Source organism: Bombina bombina, chromosome 4 (assembly GCF_027579735.1).
Source record: "Bombina bombina isolate aBomBom1 chromosome 4, aBomBom1.pri, whole genome shotgun sequence".
Classification (NCBI taxonomy): Eukaryota; Metazoa; Chordata; class Amphibia; order Anura; family Bombinatoridae; genus Bombina; species Bombina bombina.
Window position 1 is genome coordinate 155,380,150 of NC_069502.1, and position 19,112 is coordinate 155,399,261.

Below are 19,112 nucleotides of genomic sequence, written 5' to 3' on the forward strand. Positions count from 1 at the left end.
GTTAATAACTTTATTATAGAGGGCGGCGGTATAGGGGGGGCAGGATAGGGGTTACTAGGTATAATGTAGGTGGCGGTGGGCTCCGTGAGCGGCGGTTTAGGGGTTAAGACATTTATTATAGTTGCGGTGGGCTCCGGGAGCGGCGGTTTAGGGGTTAATATGTATAGAGTAGCTTGCGGTGGGCTCCGGGAGCGGCGGTTTAGGGGGTAATAACTTTATTTAGTTTTGGCGGTGTAGGGGGGGGGACAGATTAGTGGTGTTTAGACTCGGGGTACATGTTAGGGTGTTAGGTGTAGACAGCTCCCATAGAAATCAAAGGGATGTCTGTCATCAGCGAACTTGTACTTTCGCTATGGTCAGACTCCCGTTGATTCCTATGGGATCCGCCGCCTCCAGGGGTGGCGGTTTGAAAACCAGGTACGCTGGGCCGTAAAAGTGCCGAGCGTACCTGCTAGTCATTTGATAACTAGCAAAAGTAGTGAGATTGTGCCGCACTTGTGTGCGGAACATCTGGAGTGACGTAAGAATCAATCTGTGTCGGACTGAGTCCGGCGGGTCGAAGTTTACATTACAAAATTCTACTTTTGCCGGTCTCTAGCCTTTGATAACTAAGGCGAATCAGCCTCGCCACAAATACGCTGCGGAATTCCAGCGTATTTGAGGTTGACGGCTTGATAACTACCCCCCATCAACTTTAATTTTGAGAAAAAGTTGGTTTGCAGGTTTTGGCTGTACCCATGTCTAATTTTTTATAATATTTGTGTATAAATAAACCAATAGAATAGTCAGAAAGCCACTTGAATGCACACAGCTAGGCTAATCAACATTAAACATTCAGGTAGAGCATTACATTTTAAACAACTTTAGTTAAAGTAGAAAATTTATTTTTTCTATTGGCATCTTTGTTGAACAGTAAATCTAGGTAGGTTGAGAGGAGCATAGGAATGTGCATATGTCTATAGCTGTTTATGAAAAACAGAAGTACTCCCAGGCATCACAGGTGAAGACACTTGTTTAGTAAATCCAGTATATGCAGGTAAAAAGTAACTCACTCTTCACCACCAATGTCAATATAAAAATAGCACTCTTTATTAGGGATCATTAAAAACAAAAAGGAGCCTCAGCCCTGTTTATGGCAGCATTGTCTGCAACTATGTATAGCAGTGCTATAAACATTGTTGCAAACATTGCTGCCAGATGAATGAAGACGTGCATGCACCTGAGTTCATCTAGGATTGCTCTTTAAAGGGGCAGTTTAGTCAAAATGTACTCATTTACTTCTACTATCAAATTTATACAATTCCCTTTTTATCCTTTGTTGAAGAGTAGCCTCAGGATCATCAATGTGCTACTGGGAGTCATTTGAACACATCTGGTGAGCTACTGACAAGAGATACATATTTATGTTCTCAGTGCACCAGCATTTTAAATTCTACAGCTACTCAGAGCACGAGTGGGGCTTTAATCATGTCGGCAATTAACAAATTGAGTCATTGCCCGATGTTACAAGCACCTTAGGCTTTCTGAGCAAGTGTTGTGTTTAAAATGCTAGTGCACGGTGCATACATAAATACACATTTGAAACAGCTATAGCTTTTATTAGAAGCATTTTAGTTAATAGATGTATATTACAAAAATGCTTCTGTTCAAAACAGAAATGCACCCATGTTTATTCTGATTTTGGCTGGAATGTCCCTTTAATGTCTCTTTAATCTGCTAAAATTGGCTGTTCCCATCAGTGTAAGAGGCGACTGAAAAAATCAGTCTTACAACGTCAACTAAAAATAAACAATGCCAGCTTTTAAACATAAAAAGTATTTAAAAATTAAAATATTGCAATATTGTTATTACTGAATACCTGACTGTCTATTCAATACACAATCACAATTTAATCATATTGATTTAGGACATAATTTTATAGGAGTTTTATTACCAATGTCTTCTATTGAAAGCCCCAATCTTAGAAATTCTATTAAACGCCTTCTAGGTGTGAAGAGAAAAATGTACTTAATTGGAGAACTAAACAGAGCATTTATATATAGTACACAGGTCAATTAAATGTTCTCACTTAAATAGAACATCATGCGTCCTTTTAAGTTAGTTTTGTAATGCAGCGCAACCTTCTAGTACATCTAGTTTTTCATTTGTATTATCAAAAGTACAGTATGTTGCCTCCAGTTTTCTTTTTTAGACATTCTCTTATTTAGTGTTTAAAGGAACATTGAAGTAATTTTATATATGCATGGCAGATGTGAACAAGCACTGCTTTGCAATAGGGCTGCATTCAGTATAAATGTTTTTTTTTTTTTTAAATTTTGCCTTGTTTTACAGTTTAGGAATATAACCTTTAAAATGTCTCTTTATTATTACTTGTCTTGTTTCATCTGTTATGGCCAATAAGGGACAGATATAAAATCGTTTCCATGCTGATTGAGCATTTTGTGGCTCACTAGATACTGAAGTATGCACCCTTGATGACAGTGTAAAAAAATCAAATTTTCAAATTAAAACACTGATTTGGTCAAAATAAAGAATGAAAATACTTTACAGAGTTTTATGTATATTTTGAGTTTAATGTCCCTTTAATGATAATATTTGTATTTGAGACACACATTTGTAACATGTTTTTTCTTATAGAAATAAAAGATTTCTTCATCTTTCTTCATGCACTTTTTGTGGTTTGGTGAATTCTTCTGTAAAATATTTATTTACTATTTATTTATTTGTTTGTAAAAAAAAGGTTATTAAAGAGTTAAGATGTTCCCTGCACTTCATTCATTTTGTTATCTATTCTTGCTTTTGGTTTTTTAGCTTTGAAGAAGGGGAGCTGAAGATTGTCCCCTGGAACGAGCAGAAGCATCGAGACAAAGACTGGTGTGAAAGAGCGGAGTGCAAGTAAGTCTGGTGTAAACTGTAATTGAAAGAAGCACATCAGATGTACACTCATACATATTTAAATGTCTGTTTTTATGTTTCCACTCAATATGTTAATATATTTAATAGAATGTCTGAGTCACATCAAAGAGTGAAATGGAACATTAGTGAGCATTAGGGAAAAGCGCCACTCTCTAAATCCGATTTCTTCTCCCATTGTTCTTTGTTATTTTTGCAGAACTAAATTGCTTTCTATTCTTTGGCGCACCAAGGCATAATCTCTAATAAAAAAGGGAAGAAGAGCAGTATGCTTGTGGGGAACGAATACAAAACCCCTTTATTGAATGTTTTTCAATCACTTTCAGGGCCTAAATACACAATTATCTCTGCCATGCTTGCGTATTATCGTTGCTGCAAATGTTTGGGAACAGAGGAAAGTGGGTAGCAGTGGTATTTTACTATCCAATGCCTTATATGATTCATATTTCCAGACATTAAGGGGTAAACATCTACAGTACTGAAGTTACCTATGTCTTTTATTGTGGTATTGCCCTGAAGCGTAATTTGTTGCCGCAGCCTTTTGCTCACATTCATTATAGATGAGACAGGGGTGAAACACCTTTTATTTAATGGTCTGTGATAGGATCAGAAGATTTTCTGCAAAACATGGAATGTTAGATTTGCTGATTTTATTCTTTAAGTGTTCTCAAATCCCCTCTTGATTAGCCACGAATGTGAAGTCATGGTCCTCTGTTCTTACAGCTCCTTAGTTAGTGGAATAATTACGAAAATATAAACCATTTATCTGCAGATTCTTTGTTTTCTGCTATTACTTAGGCATACATTCAAATACACAGACCAAGGCCACATAACTCCTGTTAATAACACATTTTACTGATTCATATGGAAAAGTATCTTTCTTTTTTTAAAAAAAATAAAAATGCATTTATTTAGTAATAATAAAAGTAAAAAACAGAGTGAAAGGACCAACTTTTTTGTGTTCTGAAAAAGTCTGACATGTTTTACATTATTTATTGTATTTTAAAGATATAATTTTGAGAAAGCCCTGTAAATGTCGCAAACCGCGTCAGTCTTGTGCTTTTAGAATAATATTACCCTCTTGCTTAGTATGACTTAATAAGTGTATTGTTTTGTATCAGTCTTTGAAATGTTTTTTTTTAGTAAGCGTGTCAAACACTTGTGGACTGTGTACTTGATGTCTACATTATTGCCATGTTGTGGGGAATCTGTATGTTTGTTATACTATTAGCATTGGAGTTTTTGACAACAGTTATATGATAATTGTAAAATATGCATTTATATTAAATAAAACACATAATGTGTTAAAGATAGGGTCACTAAAGTCAAAATTAAACTTTCATGATTCATAAAGAGCATGTAGTTTTAACAGACTTTAAAATTTACTTGCATTATCAAATTATGCCCAATCTTTTTATATGCACACTTTCCGAGGCACCAGCTACTACTGAGCATGTGCAAGAGCTCACAGAATATACGTTAGTCAGTGATTGGCTGATGAGCTGTTAAATTGAAATACATTTTGAAATTTGTCAGAAAAAAATGATTATTTTCATTTATTTGTATAGTGCCGCAAAATTTTGTAGAGTTGGATTATGCAATTGTACTGTATTTAATGGTCCTTTAAGCAAGTAATTCCATGAAGAAAAAACAGAAGACACGGCAATGGTGTATTATCTTAGATATTTAGTTTGATGAGAAGATAGTAAATAAATAACTTACTTATTTGTTGAAAGTGCGAAGGTTTTGAGTATGCACAACATCCCATCTTGCTGGCATCTGGCCCACACCTTTCTGCCAACAGATCATTTAAAGGAAACTATACATTAAACAGTAAAGTTGTGGGTAAATTTAATTGAATGCCTTAAAAATATATATTTCCATCTTAATGGGAGGAGAGTCCACTGCTTCATTCATTACAAATAAGAACCTGGCCACCAGGAGAAGGCAAAGACACCCCAGCCAAAGGCTTAAATACCTCCCCCACTCCCCTCATTCCCCAGTCATTCTTTGCCTTTCATCACAGGAGGTTGGCTGAGAAGTGTCAGAAGATTCAGAGTAGTCTCTTATGGAGGGTAGTACTCTTCGAAATGGGACTGGAGTTTTAAGTAATCCTGTCAGCCTCTCAGTGAGAGCATGGATGAAAGGTAGAGTCCGGAGATGCAGGGAGTGTTGTCTCTGCGAAACCATCCCGACTCATGTTAACTGCTCCTGGGCAATAAGAGTTGACGAGTTTCACTGCCTGCCACCTTTATTCACTCAAGTCCATGTCAGGAGCGATGCTACTAACCTGTCACACTTGAAGGGCTGTGTTCCTGTTCCACGGCATAGATTCTGGTAAGATTGTTTCATTTATACACACATGATAACGCAAGAAGACAGGGGAATAGTGTGTCTCCTTTTATCTGTATAGAATCAAGGGTTAATATCCCTGGAAAGTGGATTATTGAACAGGGGGGATTTATGCATAATATCTTAATTGTGTTAATGCTATGTCATTTGTGAGATTAGGCTCTAGCAATGTGTGAACAGTCAGTTGAAGATCGGCGCGGCCTTTTTTGGCGCGTTTTCTCTACAGTGCAGGGGCGGTCCTGCATGGCACTCCATGTGACCGGGTGTGGCCTCTTCAACTTCCTCTTTCCTGATCGGCATTTGCGGGAGACATAGCAGTTTCTCCGTCGTCCGGGTCATAGAAGGTGGTGAGTGCCCCGGCCATTGGTATATAAAGGTGCCATTTAAACTATAACAGTCCGTATTAAAGGCGCAAGCTATGGAGGACCTTGATATGTTAGAGGATACTCCCTCTTTAATTAAATCTAATACCTGTGTTTATTGTGAGGAGGTACAGGTTAATCCGCCTGCTCAACTGTGTTCCACATGCTTTGATAAGATGGCAATATCTAAAAAGAATAAGATATTTAGTACTACCGAGTCGTCCACCACTGAGGGTTATCCGTCCCGCGAGGTGCGTTCCCAACATTCATCTCTGATAACACATGTAGCTCCCCAAGGCCTTACTAATCCTCCTGCGGGAGAGGCCTCGTGGCTGCCAAATTTTGCTGCCTAGTTGCAAGAGGCGGTTTCTGCGGCCTTCCATGCCCTGCCATGCCCTGCGAAGCGCAAGCAAAGGAAAAGACATAACCTTCCGTCCCAGGGGTCATCTACTCTGTTGGATTTGTCAGAGAGATTATCCGATGAGGAGGACTGCTGACATGACTTCCAAGTCTAGATTACTATACTTTCCGTTTCAGGGGAAAGTTCTTTTTGATCCAGACTTGGACTCTATCATATTCACAGTCACGGGAAGCAAGGGTGCTTTCCTTGCACAGGATAAGAAGAATAAGCCTAAGAGCTCTACATTCCGTTCCTTTTGTTCAGTGAAGTCTCAACGCCAGCAGCCTGCTACGAAGACCGAGCAGTCCAAGGGATCTTGGAAGCCAGCTCAATCTTGGAACAAGTCCTAGCAGAGCAAGAAGCCCACAGAGACAAAGTCGATATGAAGGGGCGGCCCCGATCTGTCATTGAATCGCGTAAGGGGCAGACTATCTCTGTTCGCAGAGGCTTGGATGAGAGACGTACAGGGTCCTTGGGTTCTGGAGGTTATCACCCAGGGTTACAGGATTGGGTTCCAGACTCATCCGCCCAGGTGCTGATTCCTCCTGTCAAACCAATCCTCAAGACCAGAGAAGAGAGACGCCTTTCTAGAGTGCGTGAGGGATCTCTCATCTCTCTGAGTAATCGTTCCAGTACCTCTAGCAGAAAGGGGTCTAGGGTACTATTCAAACCTTTTCGTGGTCCCAAAGAAGGAGGGCACGTTCCGCCCAGTTCTGGACCTAAAGTGCCTAAACAAGTTTCTTGTCAGTCCCATCGTTGAAAATGGAGACAATCAAATCGATTCTGCCCATAGTTCAAGGGGGGCAATTTATGACGACAATAGACTTGAAGGATGCCTACCTTTATGTGCCAATCCACAAGGACCACGTCAGGTTCCTAAGATTTGCATTTCTAAACCAACACTTCCAGTTTGTGGCCCTACTGTTCAGTCTGACGACTACCCCAATAGTCTTTATAAAGGTTCTGAGGGCGCTGCTTGCGGTAGCGAGAGCCATAGGTATTGCGGTGGGTCCTTATCTGGACTATATTCTGGTCCAGGCTCCGTCCTGCAGTCTCGTAGAGGACCACTCGAGGGCTCTTCTTCTCCTTTGGTCCCATGAATGGAAGATAAACAAAGAGAAGAGTTCAGCAGAGACAGGAACAAGCCAGGGATCAGGAACCAGGAAGGACGTCAGGCAGCCAGGTAATACACAGGAACTCTCACAAACAGGTCTGAGACAACGCAAAGGCAAAGCATACTGAACAGAGGCCCTTTAAATAATACGTGATGACATCACAATTCTGAGACTGCATCCTGTCGCACATGGATGATGCACACCAGTCTGGCCATAAAAGGAAGTGCAGGAAATGAGCAGCATCCCCCACAATGCACCATAGTCAGGAAGAGAGGCGAGTAAAATGGCTGCCAGCAGCACATGGCAAACAGGGAAAAAACCCTGACAGTGGCTTACATAAACCATCAGGGGGGAACGAGAAGTTCTCTAGCCATGAGGGAAGTATCTCGGATTCTGGAATGGGCAGAGACTCACAATTGTTAGCTCTCAGCGATCCACATTCCGGGTGTGGGCAACTGGGAAGCGGACTTTCTCAGCAGACAATCGTTTCATCCGGGGGAATGGTCTATCCATCCCGAGGTGTTTGCAGAGATGTGCAACAGATGGTGGATGCCGGAGATAGACCTCATGGCGTCTAGACTCAACTTCAAGTTACCCAGATACGGATCGTGGTCCAGGGACCCACAGGCAGAGCTTATAGATGCCTTAGCGTTGCCTTGGGAGTACAACCTAATTTACATTTTTCCACCGTTGCCACTTCTTCCTCGAGTGGTGGCCCCCATCAAACAGGAGCAAGCTTCGACCATTCTGATTACTCTGTTGCGGCCGTGGAGGACGTGGTTTGCATATCTGGTGGGGATGTCATTGTCTCCTCCATGGAGGTTACCCTGTCGCAGAGATCTGCTGGTTCAGGGTCCCTTTCTACACCAAAATCTCGATTTTCTGAGGCTGACTGTGTGCAGATAAAACGCTTAGTCTTGGCCAAGAAAGGGTTTTTATGAGAGAGTAATTGATACTCTCATCCAGGCCAGGAAGCTGGTCACTCGTCGCATCTATCATAAGGTGTGGATGACCTACTTATCCTGGTGTGATGAACGTGATTATCCCTGGCACAAGGTTAGGGTATCCAGGATCTGGCCTTTCTCCAGGATGGACTGGATAAGGGTCTTGCCGCCAGTTCCTTACAGGGACAGATTTTGGCGTTATCGGTGCTGTTACACAAGAAGCTAGCGGAGCTTCCTGATATTCAGTCCTTTGTTCAGGCTCTGTCTAGGATCAGACCTGTCTTTAGAAATTCTGCTCCTCCTTGAAACTTAAACTTGTTTCTTAAGGTTTTGCAGAGGGCTCCGTTTGAGCCTATGCATGCGCTTGACATTAAGATTCTTTCCTGGAAGGTTCTATTTCTACCTGGTTTTTCACACTGATAAGGCTGTGCTTCGCACTGGGTTGGTATTTCATCCCATGGTGGTGTCAGATCGTAACATCAATCAGGAGATAGTAGTCCCTTTCTTGTGTCCTAACTCTTCTTCATCTAAGGAAAGGTTACTGCATATCTTAGATGTGGTTCAAGCCTTGAAGTTTTATCTTCAGGCCACAAAAGATTTCAGACAAACTTCGTCCTTATTTTTTGTGTTTTCAGGGAATCGTGAATATGTGAGGCCTTGGGCCCTTGATTGCAGGCTAGTCCTGCTTGGATTCAGACCCTTCTATCTTGGGGCCTATTCAGACTCGTGGCGCCAGTTCTGCCTGGCTGATCCGGTTATGTTCTGCTGATCATTCTGGTAGGACCTAAGAGTTCAGTCCTTATTAGCATTTTTAGTTTGTCGTCTGGGATTTGGTGGAGTCCCGCTGCAACACACTCCGTTGTTTCAGATGTCTGTCGGGACTTAGAGTGTTCCTTCCCACGTGGGTGAAGGTTGGGAGGATTTAGTGCCTCCTTACCGCCGGTTCCTGGCGGTCTTGCTTTTTAGGAGCTTTTGGACTTGTCCTTTTTGGACTTGGTAGTTCTCTTCTTTAGGGTCAAGACTTCCGGGCTTGTCCAGTATCCTTAGCGGCTTAGCCGCCTTCTGGGAGGGCCTGAGGCCTTTTCCAGTTTTTGGAATTTAGTTTTTTCCCTATTGGGGACAATAGGCCGTGTTGTCTCCTTCTCCAAGCTTTGCTTAGGGGTTTTTCTTAGGGTCTGGGATGCTTTGCATTCCTTTTCCTTAGGTGGTTTCCTCTGGTTACATACTCCTGAATTGTTCATGGAGATGTTCAGGTACACACTGGCTTGGCCTCGTGGTTTGCCCTAGCCTTATTCTACTCCCTCTTCGGATGACTTGGTACTCAATGTTTACCCTTGGTCCTGGACGTCTTGGTGGTGTTCTGCACGCTGTTTGGGCTCCAAAGTCTTGTAACAACTCTGTTGTGCTCTAGCTCCTTTTGGAGTGCTGGACTCTGGCGAGGGGTGTTCTCTTTTTTGAGTTGAGAATTTTTTCGAGTGACTCTTTTTTTTCTTTATTTCCGGAGTAGTCCGGTCATTCCCTGTGACGTCTGTTTTCAGATGGGGTAGTTGTGTTCCTTGGAGTGTGGTTGGTTCCACACTTTCTGGGTTTTATCCTATAGTTTGTCTTGGATTTTTCCGGATGTCCGGAAACTTATGATCCTGTGGCTGGTTCAGTGCGTTCCAGTTTTTCCAGGGAACATTGGCTATGACTTATGGTCTAGTTCGTTTAGCTGCTTGCGTCTTGGACAGGAGCTGTGCGTTTTTTAATACGTTCCTTTTTGGTCTGTCCTGCCCTTCGAATGATGGGTGCTCTCCTTTATTGGGAGTTCTTCTGGGTTTCGTGGTGGCTGGATGATTTTCATTCAGCTTTTGTTTTCATCAGGCTACGGCTTCCTGTTTGGAGCTTGTGCTCTGTTGTTCTCTGTGCTTTCCCCCTTGTGGGAGTAGTTTTGTTCTCCTTTAGGAGGTAGAATCCTCTCTTGGGAGGGTGGCTGTCCTCTTTTATGGGCAGGTGATTGGAATGGGTATTTTAACCCTATAGTGGGTTTCTGTTCCATCTGTGGAGATTGCAGTCTCCGTGTTGAGACTGTCATGGTATTGTGTTGGATCTTATGGTGATCTACTGCATTTCTCCATTATCTCTATGAGGTTCTCTTGGGAGTTCCTAATTGAGGGACCTATTTGGCTTGGCACCCGAACTCTATGGGGGAGGGCTAGGTTCATTACATTTCGTCCTTTTCTGGGCTGGAGACTGCGGTCCTTTTTGCTCCCCTGCTTGTCAGATCTGCCTGTAGCTGGGCTGGTCTGGTGTTGGGAGCAGAATCTGGGATCTGGGGTTAGTCCTTGGGTTTGAGGTACTGGGAGCCTTTTTGAGGTTTCGGTGCTTCCCCATTTTCAAGTTACACGAGTAGCTTGGTGGCTTTTGGATAACCTTTGATGGGTCCACTGTTCCTTGTTCCTCTGCAGAATGACTGGGGGATGAGGGAACTGGGAGGGGTATTTAAGCCTTTGGCTGGGGTGTCTTTGCCTCCTCCTGGTGGCCAGGTTCTGAATTCCCAAAAGTAATGAATGCAGCTGTGGACTCTTTCCATCTGAAGAAAAGAAAATTATCAGGTAAGCATAATTTATGTTATTACCTTCTTAATACAAGGAGAGTCCACGGCTTCATTCCTTACTGTTGGGAAATACTGAACCTGACCACCATGAGGAGGCAAAGACACCCCAGCCAAAGGCTTAAATACCTCTCCCACTTCCCCCATCCCCCAGTCATTCTTTGTCTTTCGTCACAGGAGGATGGCAGAGAAGTGTCAGAAGATTTCTCAGTTGTTCCTCAGAAAGGATATATGCCTTTCATTATGGAAGTGGAGTTTTAAGTAGTCTTGTCAGCCTCTTAGTGAGAGCAAAACAAAAGTTAGAGTCTGGAGATGCAGGGAGAGTCTTTCTGCGAGCCCATCCAGCCTGCCTGCTAACAGCTCCTTAAGCAACCAGTGTTGACGAGTTTCACTGTTTGCTTTCTTCACTCAAGTCCATGTCAGGATGCTACAAGATTGTCACACTTGAGAGGCTGAAGACAGGGTCACAGTGTGACTCCTTTTATCTTTATAGAATTATGGGTTAATATCTCCTGAGGGAGGTTGTTGAACAGTGGGGATTAATTAAATGTGTTTCTTTGATTTATGCTTCTTATATGTGAGATTTTTTTTTTTCTTTTTCATAGACTGTTGTTATGCGGCAACGGAACATACAGGTGTTTTACTTTTACTTTGAACGCTGTGCAGCTTGATAGCATTGACACACTTTTTGTCATAGCAGGGACAGTCCTGCATTGCGCACCACGTGGCCGGGTGTGGTCACACTTTCGTTTTCTCTTTCCTGACTTAGCTACCTGTTGGAGAGGTCGCTTCTTCTCTGGGTGGCTGGGTCTAGGAGGTGGTGAGTGCCCCAGTCATTGGGGGTATATAGGTGCCGTTTTTGAGAAAAATGAAAAGTTAATTTATTTGTATCCTACTGTTAGAGGATCCTGATATGTTTGAGGGTACTCCCACTATTCCTAATAGTAATACCTGTCTATATTGTGAGGAGGCCTTGGTGTGCCCGCCCTCTCAACTATGTTCCATATTCATCAACAAGGTTATTTTGTCTAAGAAGTTTAACCCCTTTAGTACAACTGAGCCGTCCACCTATGAGGACTTGCCGTCCCGTGAGATACGTACCCATCAATCATCTTCATTGTCTCATGCTGCTTCCCGTAGCACGCCTGATCCTCCTTCTGGAAGGAGCCTTTTACATTCAGACTTAACCGCGCAGTTAAAGACGGCGGTGTCTGAGGTCCTTAGTGCTTTACCTCACCCTGCTAAGCGCAAGTGAAAGGTTAAACATAGCCCTCCGGTCCAAGGGACATCCAGTGATTTACTTAATTTTGCTACCTCTAGGCCTCCGGCTGCAGATGAGCCAGCCTTTAGATTTAAAATTGAACACTTACGTTTTCTTCTAAAGGAGGTTCTGTCTACATTAGAGGTTCCAGAGGCCAAGTTGCCAGATGAACCTTTGATTCCTATGTTAGAGTATACGAGGACAGGGTAGCGCCGCTAACTTTTCCTGTACCCATAAAAATGGCGATTATTATTAAGAATGAATGGGATAGAATTGGATCTTCCTTTTCTCCTTTGTCTGCCTTTAAAAAATTGTTTCTGGTCCCGAACTCTCAGCTAGAGTTGTGGGGTTCTGTCCCTAAGGTGTATGGTGCTATCTCCACGTTAGCTAAGTGTACTACTATTCCTCTTGAGGATAGCTCGTCTTTCAGAATGCCGATGGATAAGAAAATAGAAACTTTTCTCAGGAAAATGTTTCAGCATACGGAATATTTATTTTAACCGACAGCGGCTGTTGCCTCAGGTTCTGCTGGAACTGTGGCCTACTGGTGCGACTCCTCAGGAAAGAAATTAAGGCTTTGAGAGTTGCTAATTCTTTTATATGTGATGCAAACATGCAGATTATTCGCCTGAATGCCAAAATCGCTTGTTTCTCAGTGCAGACGCGTAAGGTGCTCTGGCTGAAGTCCTTGCCTGCGGACATGACTTTCAAGTCTAGACTACTTTCCCTCCCCTTTAAGGGAAACATTTTATTTGGTCCAGGCCTGAACTCTATTATCTCCACAGTTACAGGGGCAAGGGTGCCTTCCTACAGCAAGATAAAAAGAAACAAATCTAAGGGACAGGAATCTAATTTTTGTTCTGGGAAGTCCCAACGTCGGCAGTCCTCCTCTAAGCCCAAGCAAACTAAGAGTATTTGGAAGCTGGCTCAATCCTGGAATAAATCCAAGCAGAACAAGAAGCCCACCGAGATCAAGTCGGCATGAAGGGGCGGCCCCCAATCCAGAACTGGATCGTGTAGGGGCAGACTGTCGCTGTTTTCAGACGCTTGTCCCAGGGATGTGCAGGATCCGTGGGTCCTGGAGGTCATAGCTCAGGGATACAAGATAGGGTTCAAATCTCATCCACACAAGGACAGATTTCTCCTCTCAAGCCTGTCCTTAAAACTAGAAAAGAAGGAAGCTTTTCTGGGATGCGTGCGGGATCTGTACTCCTTAGGGGTCATTATCCCGGTTCCTATCGCAGAAAGAGGTTTGGGATACTACTCAAACCTGTTTGTGGTCCCAAAGAAGGAGGGAACTTTCCGCCCTATTCTGGACCTAAAGTGCTTAAACATATTGGTCAGGATTGTTTAATAGGAACATTCCTCACTGTTTTTCCCTTAAAGGGACATGAAACCCAAAATTGTTATTTCATGATTCAGACAGAGTATACTATTTTAAACAACTTTCTAATTTATTCATTTTATCAATTTTGCTTCATTCTCTTGATATCTTTCATGAAGGGGTAGCAATGCACTACTGGAAGTTAGATGAACACATCTGCAAGCCAATGACAACCACTAATCAGCAGCTAGTTCCCAGCTCCTGAGCCTATCTATGTATTCTGTTTAACAAAGGATAAAAAGAAAATGAAGCGAAATAGATAATAGAAGTAAATTGTAAAATTGTTTAAGATTGTATTCTCTATTTGAATCATGAAATAAAACTTTCATCTCCCTTTAATCCAAAGGGTTAGTTTATGGCTATTATAGACCTGAAAGGATTCTTATCTGCATATATGTATACACAGAGATCATGTTTGGAGAATAAATGTACCTAAAGCTCCTTATATCCTGCTATAAGGGTAACATTTCTAAAAGTCATAATAGACCTAATCCTTATGCATCTAGTTCCTGGTGGAACGTTGCAATATAAAGATTCAGAGGGTGTATCTCCCCCTACAAAGAGCTACATTCCATCAGTAGCTCAGTCTATGGAGGGGGGGGGTCTTATGGTATCAGCTTGATCTTCAGTTCCTTTGCCACTTTTCACTTGAGACCCCTTTAATTGGCTATGCTTCCTCAGTGGTCAAATAATTCACTACTTTTGGAACAACAGATTGCTTTGGTTTTCTCCATCAGACAATTTTTTTCTTGGGGACACTTGGGACAGCCTTCCTTTGTCAGTTTTGGTCTGTTTTGCCAACGGATGCCATTCTCTCAGGCTGGGGAGTGGTCATGGTTTCTCGAAGAGTGCAGTAAGTTTATCTTCTAGAGGTTACCAATCAACATTCTGGAACTTTGTGCGATCTTCGGGCTCTTCAGCCCTGACCCTATTGAAGGAGGAAAAGTTTACCTCTTTACAGTCGGACAACATCTCGGCGGTGGCCTACATAAATCATGAAGGGGGGTATTTGCAGCCCACTGGCCATGCAGGAAGTGTCAAAAACTCTGTCTTAGGCAGAGAGGAATCACTGCTTCCTATTGGCAATTCACATACCAAGTATGAACAACTGGGAGGTGGATCATTTCAGCAGTCAATCGGTCCATCCAAGAGAGTGGTTTCTCCATCAGGACATTTTTGACTGCTCTGTGATCAAAATGGGCTTTCAGGACATAGATCTGAGGGCATCTTTCTTAAATCACATGCTTCTAAAACTATTGTGCAAGAACAAAAGATCCAATGGCTCACTTAATAGATGCTTTGATATGTCCATAATACTTTTATCTAGCATACCTGTTTCCTTTGTTTACTTTTTTCCCAAGAGTCATTACTTGATCAAACAGGAGTCAACTTAAATAATATTAATTGCTCCAGCCTTGCCCAGCAGGACTTGGTATGCAGATATAGTGCAGATGTTCTCTTACTCTCCATGGCTTCTTCCTCTGAGACGAGACCTGTTAACTCAATGCTTCTTTTCCATCAGGATCTCAAATCTCTAATTTTGATGGCGTGAAGTTTGAACATCTAGTTTCGAGACATTCAAGGTTTCTCAGATTCAGTCATTGCTATTTTTTGGTATTCTTTAGGATTCCTAGAATCCTTCAGTTTTCTCAAGATGGCCTTGACAAGGGTTTGTTCGCTAATCTCTAAAAGGTCAAATTTCTGTTGTGTCTGCTCTTTTTCTTAAGAAGTTGGCTAAACTTCCTGAGGTTCAGACTTTTGTCCAGGCGTTGGTTAGAATTAGTCCAATTGTGAAACCTATTTATCCTCCCTGGAATCTGAATCTACTTTTCTCTGTATTGCAAGGTTCTTCTTTTGAACCAATGCATTCCATTGATATCTACTATTATCTTGGAAAGTAATCTTACTATTAGAAACTCTCCTTGCTGAAGAGATTGCTAAGTTTTCAACCTTGTCTTTTGATTCTCCATTTCTAATTATTCACAAGGAGAAGGCTATACTTTTTAATAAATATAATTTTCTTCCTAAGGTAGTTTCTAAGGAAAATACCAATCAAGAAATGGTTGTTACTTCATTGTGTTCAGATCCTGCTAACGCTAATTAGCGGCAATTACATAATATTGATGTAGTCAATGCTTTAAAGTTCTATCTCCATGCTACTAAAGATTTCAATAATTGAGAGATGGATGATTTAGCTAAACCAGTATAGAAAGTCCCAGAGTTGTCAGTATCATGACCAATTGCCTCTATGTAATCACAAATATACAGTGTAAAGCAGGAGTCCCAAATCCAATCCAATAATAGAGTAAGAGCACATACCTTGTATGATGACCTCTTGGGATTTAATGAGTGATGCGGAGAGAATCGCTATTTCACAACCAGCGTTTACCGCTATCCGATGTGCGCCTCTGAAACGTGGCGTTATACCGTGTTCAACACTGAGGCAGGTCTGGGTGAGCATAGGGGTTAACCCGTCAGGCGTGCAGCTGTATATCTGGTAGGGCACATGCAACAAGAAAAAGTGCTGTACGCCCGTAAATTAAAACATCCAAGTTTAATACAAAATTCTTAAAATGAACAAGCAAATGGAGGAAGACAAAAAGGAGGGAGGTTTTTCTTGCCATTAAATGGACTTTCTAAATATACCATTATTTTCATCATATCATATAATTTACTATCATTTTTTTTTAATAAAATATGATGAAAATATTGGGGGGAAAAACAAATTTTTCTAAATTTGACCCCCTTAATCTCTTACGCATTTACAACCACCAAAAAACACCCATGCTAAATAGTTTCTACATTTTGTCCTGAGTTTAGAAACACCCAATGTTTAAATGTTCTTTGCTTTTTTTTCAAGTTATAGGGCAATAAGTACAAATAGCACTTTGCTATTTCCAAACTATTTCTCTCTCTCAAAATTAGCGAGTTACATTGTTACACTGATATCTGTCAGGAATCCCTAAATAACCCTTCACATGTACATAATTTTTTTAGTAGGCAAAGTATTGATCTAGGCCCATTTTGGCATATTTCATGCCACCATTTCACCGCCCAATGTGATCAAATAAAAAAAAATTGTTAACTTTTTCACAAACTTTAGGTTTCTCACTGAAATTATTTACAAAACAGATTGTGCAATCATGGCACAAATGGTTGTAAATGCTTCTCTGGGATCCCCTTTGTTCAGAAATAGCAGACATATATGGCTTTGGCATTGATTTTTGGTAATTAGAAGCCCGCTAAATGCAGCTGCATACCACACTTGTATTATGCCCAGCAGTGAAAGGGTTAATTAGGTAGCGTGTAGGCTTAATTTTAGCTTTAGTGTATATATTACTCTCCCACCTGACACATCCCACCCCTTGATCCCTTCCTTATCCCTCTCAAACAGCTCTCTTCCCTCCCCCACCCCATAATTGTCACCCCCATCTTAAGAACTGGCAAAAAGTCTGCCAGTACTAAAATAAGTCTCTCTCTCCTCTCTCCTCTCTTCTCTCTTCTCTCTCTCTCTCCTCTTCTTCTCCTCTTTTTCTCTCTCTCTCTCCTCTTTTTATCTCTCTTTTTCTCTCTCTCCTCTTTTTCTCTCTCTCTCTCCTCTTTTTCTCTCTTTTTCTCTCTCTCTCTCCTCTTTTTCTCTCTCTTTTTCTCTTTCTCTCCTCTTTTTCTCTCTTTTTCTCTCTTTTTCTCTCTCTCTCTCTCTCTCTCTCTCTCTCTCTCTCTCTCTCTCTCTCCTCTTTTTCTCTCTCTTTTTAAAATATATATTCTGCATTCTATGATCCCCTCTACCTATTGGCTGCTATCTTGGGTACTGGCAGCTGTCTGCTAGAAATTAGTTATTGTTTTTTAAAAATAAATATAAAGACCCAATTTTTTCTGTAGTGTAGCTGCGCCCCCTCAATACCCTACCCCCCTCCGAGATCTCTTTCCCAACAAGTATCCCCCCTCTCCCTCCTTCCCACTCACTAATCTTTTGCCGTAGTGTAGCTGTCCCCCCAATCCTGCCCCCTCACGCTCGCTCTCGGACCTCTAATGTCCGCTCCGGGACCTCACACCTCCTCCCGCCCCCTCCAGCAATGGGCCACCCACCCGCCTCTCTTTTATCCCTCCCATGCCACCAACGATCGGCACTAACGCTGGCCGATGCAGAAAGGGCCAAAGAGTGACCCTCTCTGGATCGGTAGCTTACCAGAGGGTATTGCAGGATGCCTGAATATCGAGGCATCGCTGCAATAACCTAAAAGCGCCTGGAAACGATCATGATCGATTCCAGCGCTTAGAACCCCTGAGGACGTACAAGGGCTGGCAGTTCTCGACTTAATACTTCTAACCAATAATGCCATCTTATATTGTTAATAATCACGGTGCAATATGTGCGCCTTTCCTTAATTAAGTAGCAGAACAGTATTATATTGTTCAAATAATAGCATAACTAACATCTTGGTGCAAAATGTGCGCCTATATTTAAAACTATTAGTCAGTAACTGCAGCCATATTGACTGACATCTCACCCTGTCTCTGAGTACTAACTATTCTGAAAGTTTCGATCTAACTATATTAAATAATAGTATTGTATAATCATTACCTAGATGCAGAAACAGGGAGCATTGCTACTTAGTAACAATACTATATCTATATAATCTAACCACCGCAGACGTCATTTAATTAGAAGCATTATTAATACACTGGTGCAAATGTGCGCTGAGATTTAGAGTGGAACAATACTTTTTGACATATTTCATGGCACCACACATGATACATCAATAGCGACAACAGTCCTATATCATCTCAATAATAGCATAACTACCAATTTGGTGCCTGTATATATAAATAGTAATGGTCGTGATGATATACAGTAAATATGCTAGTCAGTAGCTATAATCATAGTGATGTACGTATTGCCTTACCCCCTACTAACCACTCTGAAGCTAATGATAAAACTGTACCAATTTACAGCACTGTATATTCGCAACTGAGTGGCAGAAACAAGGAGCATTACCACTGAGTAACGGTGCAAAAGGTGCGCCTATGTATATCCACACAAAATAATCTCTGTATACTCTTTGGGACTAGAAGCATTGCTATAACACTGGTGCAAAATGCACGCTGGGATTTAGAGTGGAAATACTTTGACATATCTGCTATAATTATATATGGCACATTGATATCAAGACACACAGCCTGATAGTTCTTGTTGATAATCTAATTCCACATACTATATGATTTGTCCATATAATAACAGTGTCATTTTAAGGGAATACTATTAATAAACCTGGTGCAAAATGTGCTCCTCTTGTTAATCACTTAACACATCCTTCATGTATATATCTTATAAGTAGGAGTAGCAGTATAATACTGATGCACAATGTGCGCTTAATACAAATAAGAAATACTCCCAAGATACATACATGGAAAACATTATTTAGTATTTTAGTGATTAACAAGTTATCCTGTCCTGGAATACTAATCAATATGCTAGACACCTGATATACAGTTTGCAATTTAATAGTATCAACTCCCCATATGGTACTATTGTGACCCAGAATTAGGGTGATTAGCTACCCGATAATGGTGCCTAATGCGCCCATTTATAATCCAAATAATAATACCACTATACACTATGTTTAACTAGAAGTATACTGGTGCAAAATGTGCGCCCCGATTTAAATAGGCGATATGTCCAAATATATATTCCGCTAATAATACTCATTCTCTATATATTGATCCAGGGGAACCAATTGTGTGTCCTTACTAACGGACTATACAGTCCCTCTCCCATCTAGATTGT

The 19,112-nt window shown here is 41.5% G+C and overlaps 1 protein-coding gene across 3 annotated transcripts in view; it reads left to right on the forward strand.

Annotated features, from left to right (window-relative positions):
* The window catches only part of NBAS (NBAS subunit of NRZ tethering complex), a 1,903,611-nt gene that overhangs the window by 666,334 nt on the left and 1,218,165 nt on the right, over positions 1 to 19,112 (forward strand). For all 3 annotated transcript variants that reach the window (XM_053709663.1, XM_053709664.1, XM_053709665.1), the window contains exon 22: positions 2,812 to 2,895. In XM_053709663.1, the coding sequence (XP_053565638.1) occupies positions 2,812 to 2,895 (84 nt within the window). The remainder of the gene's footprint in view (positions 1 to 2,811; positions 2,896 to 19,112) is intronic.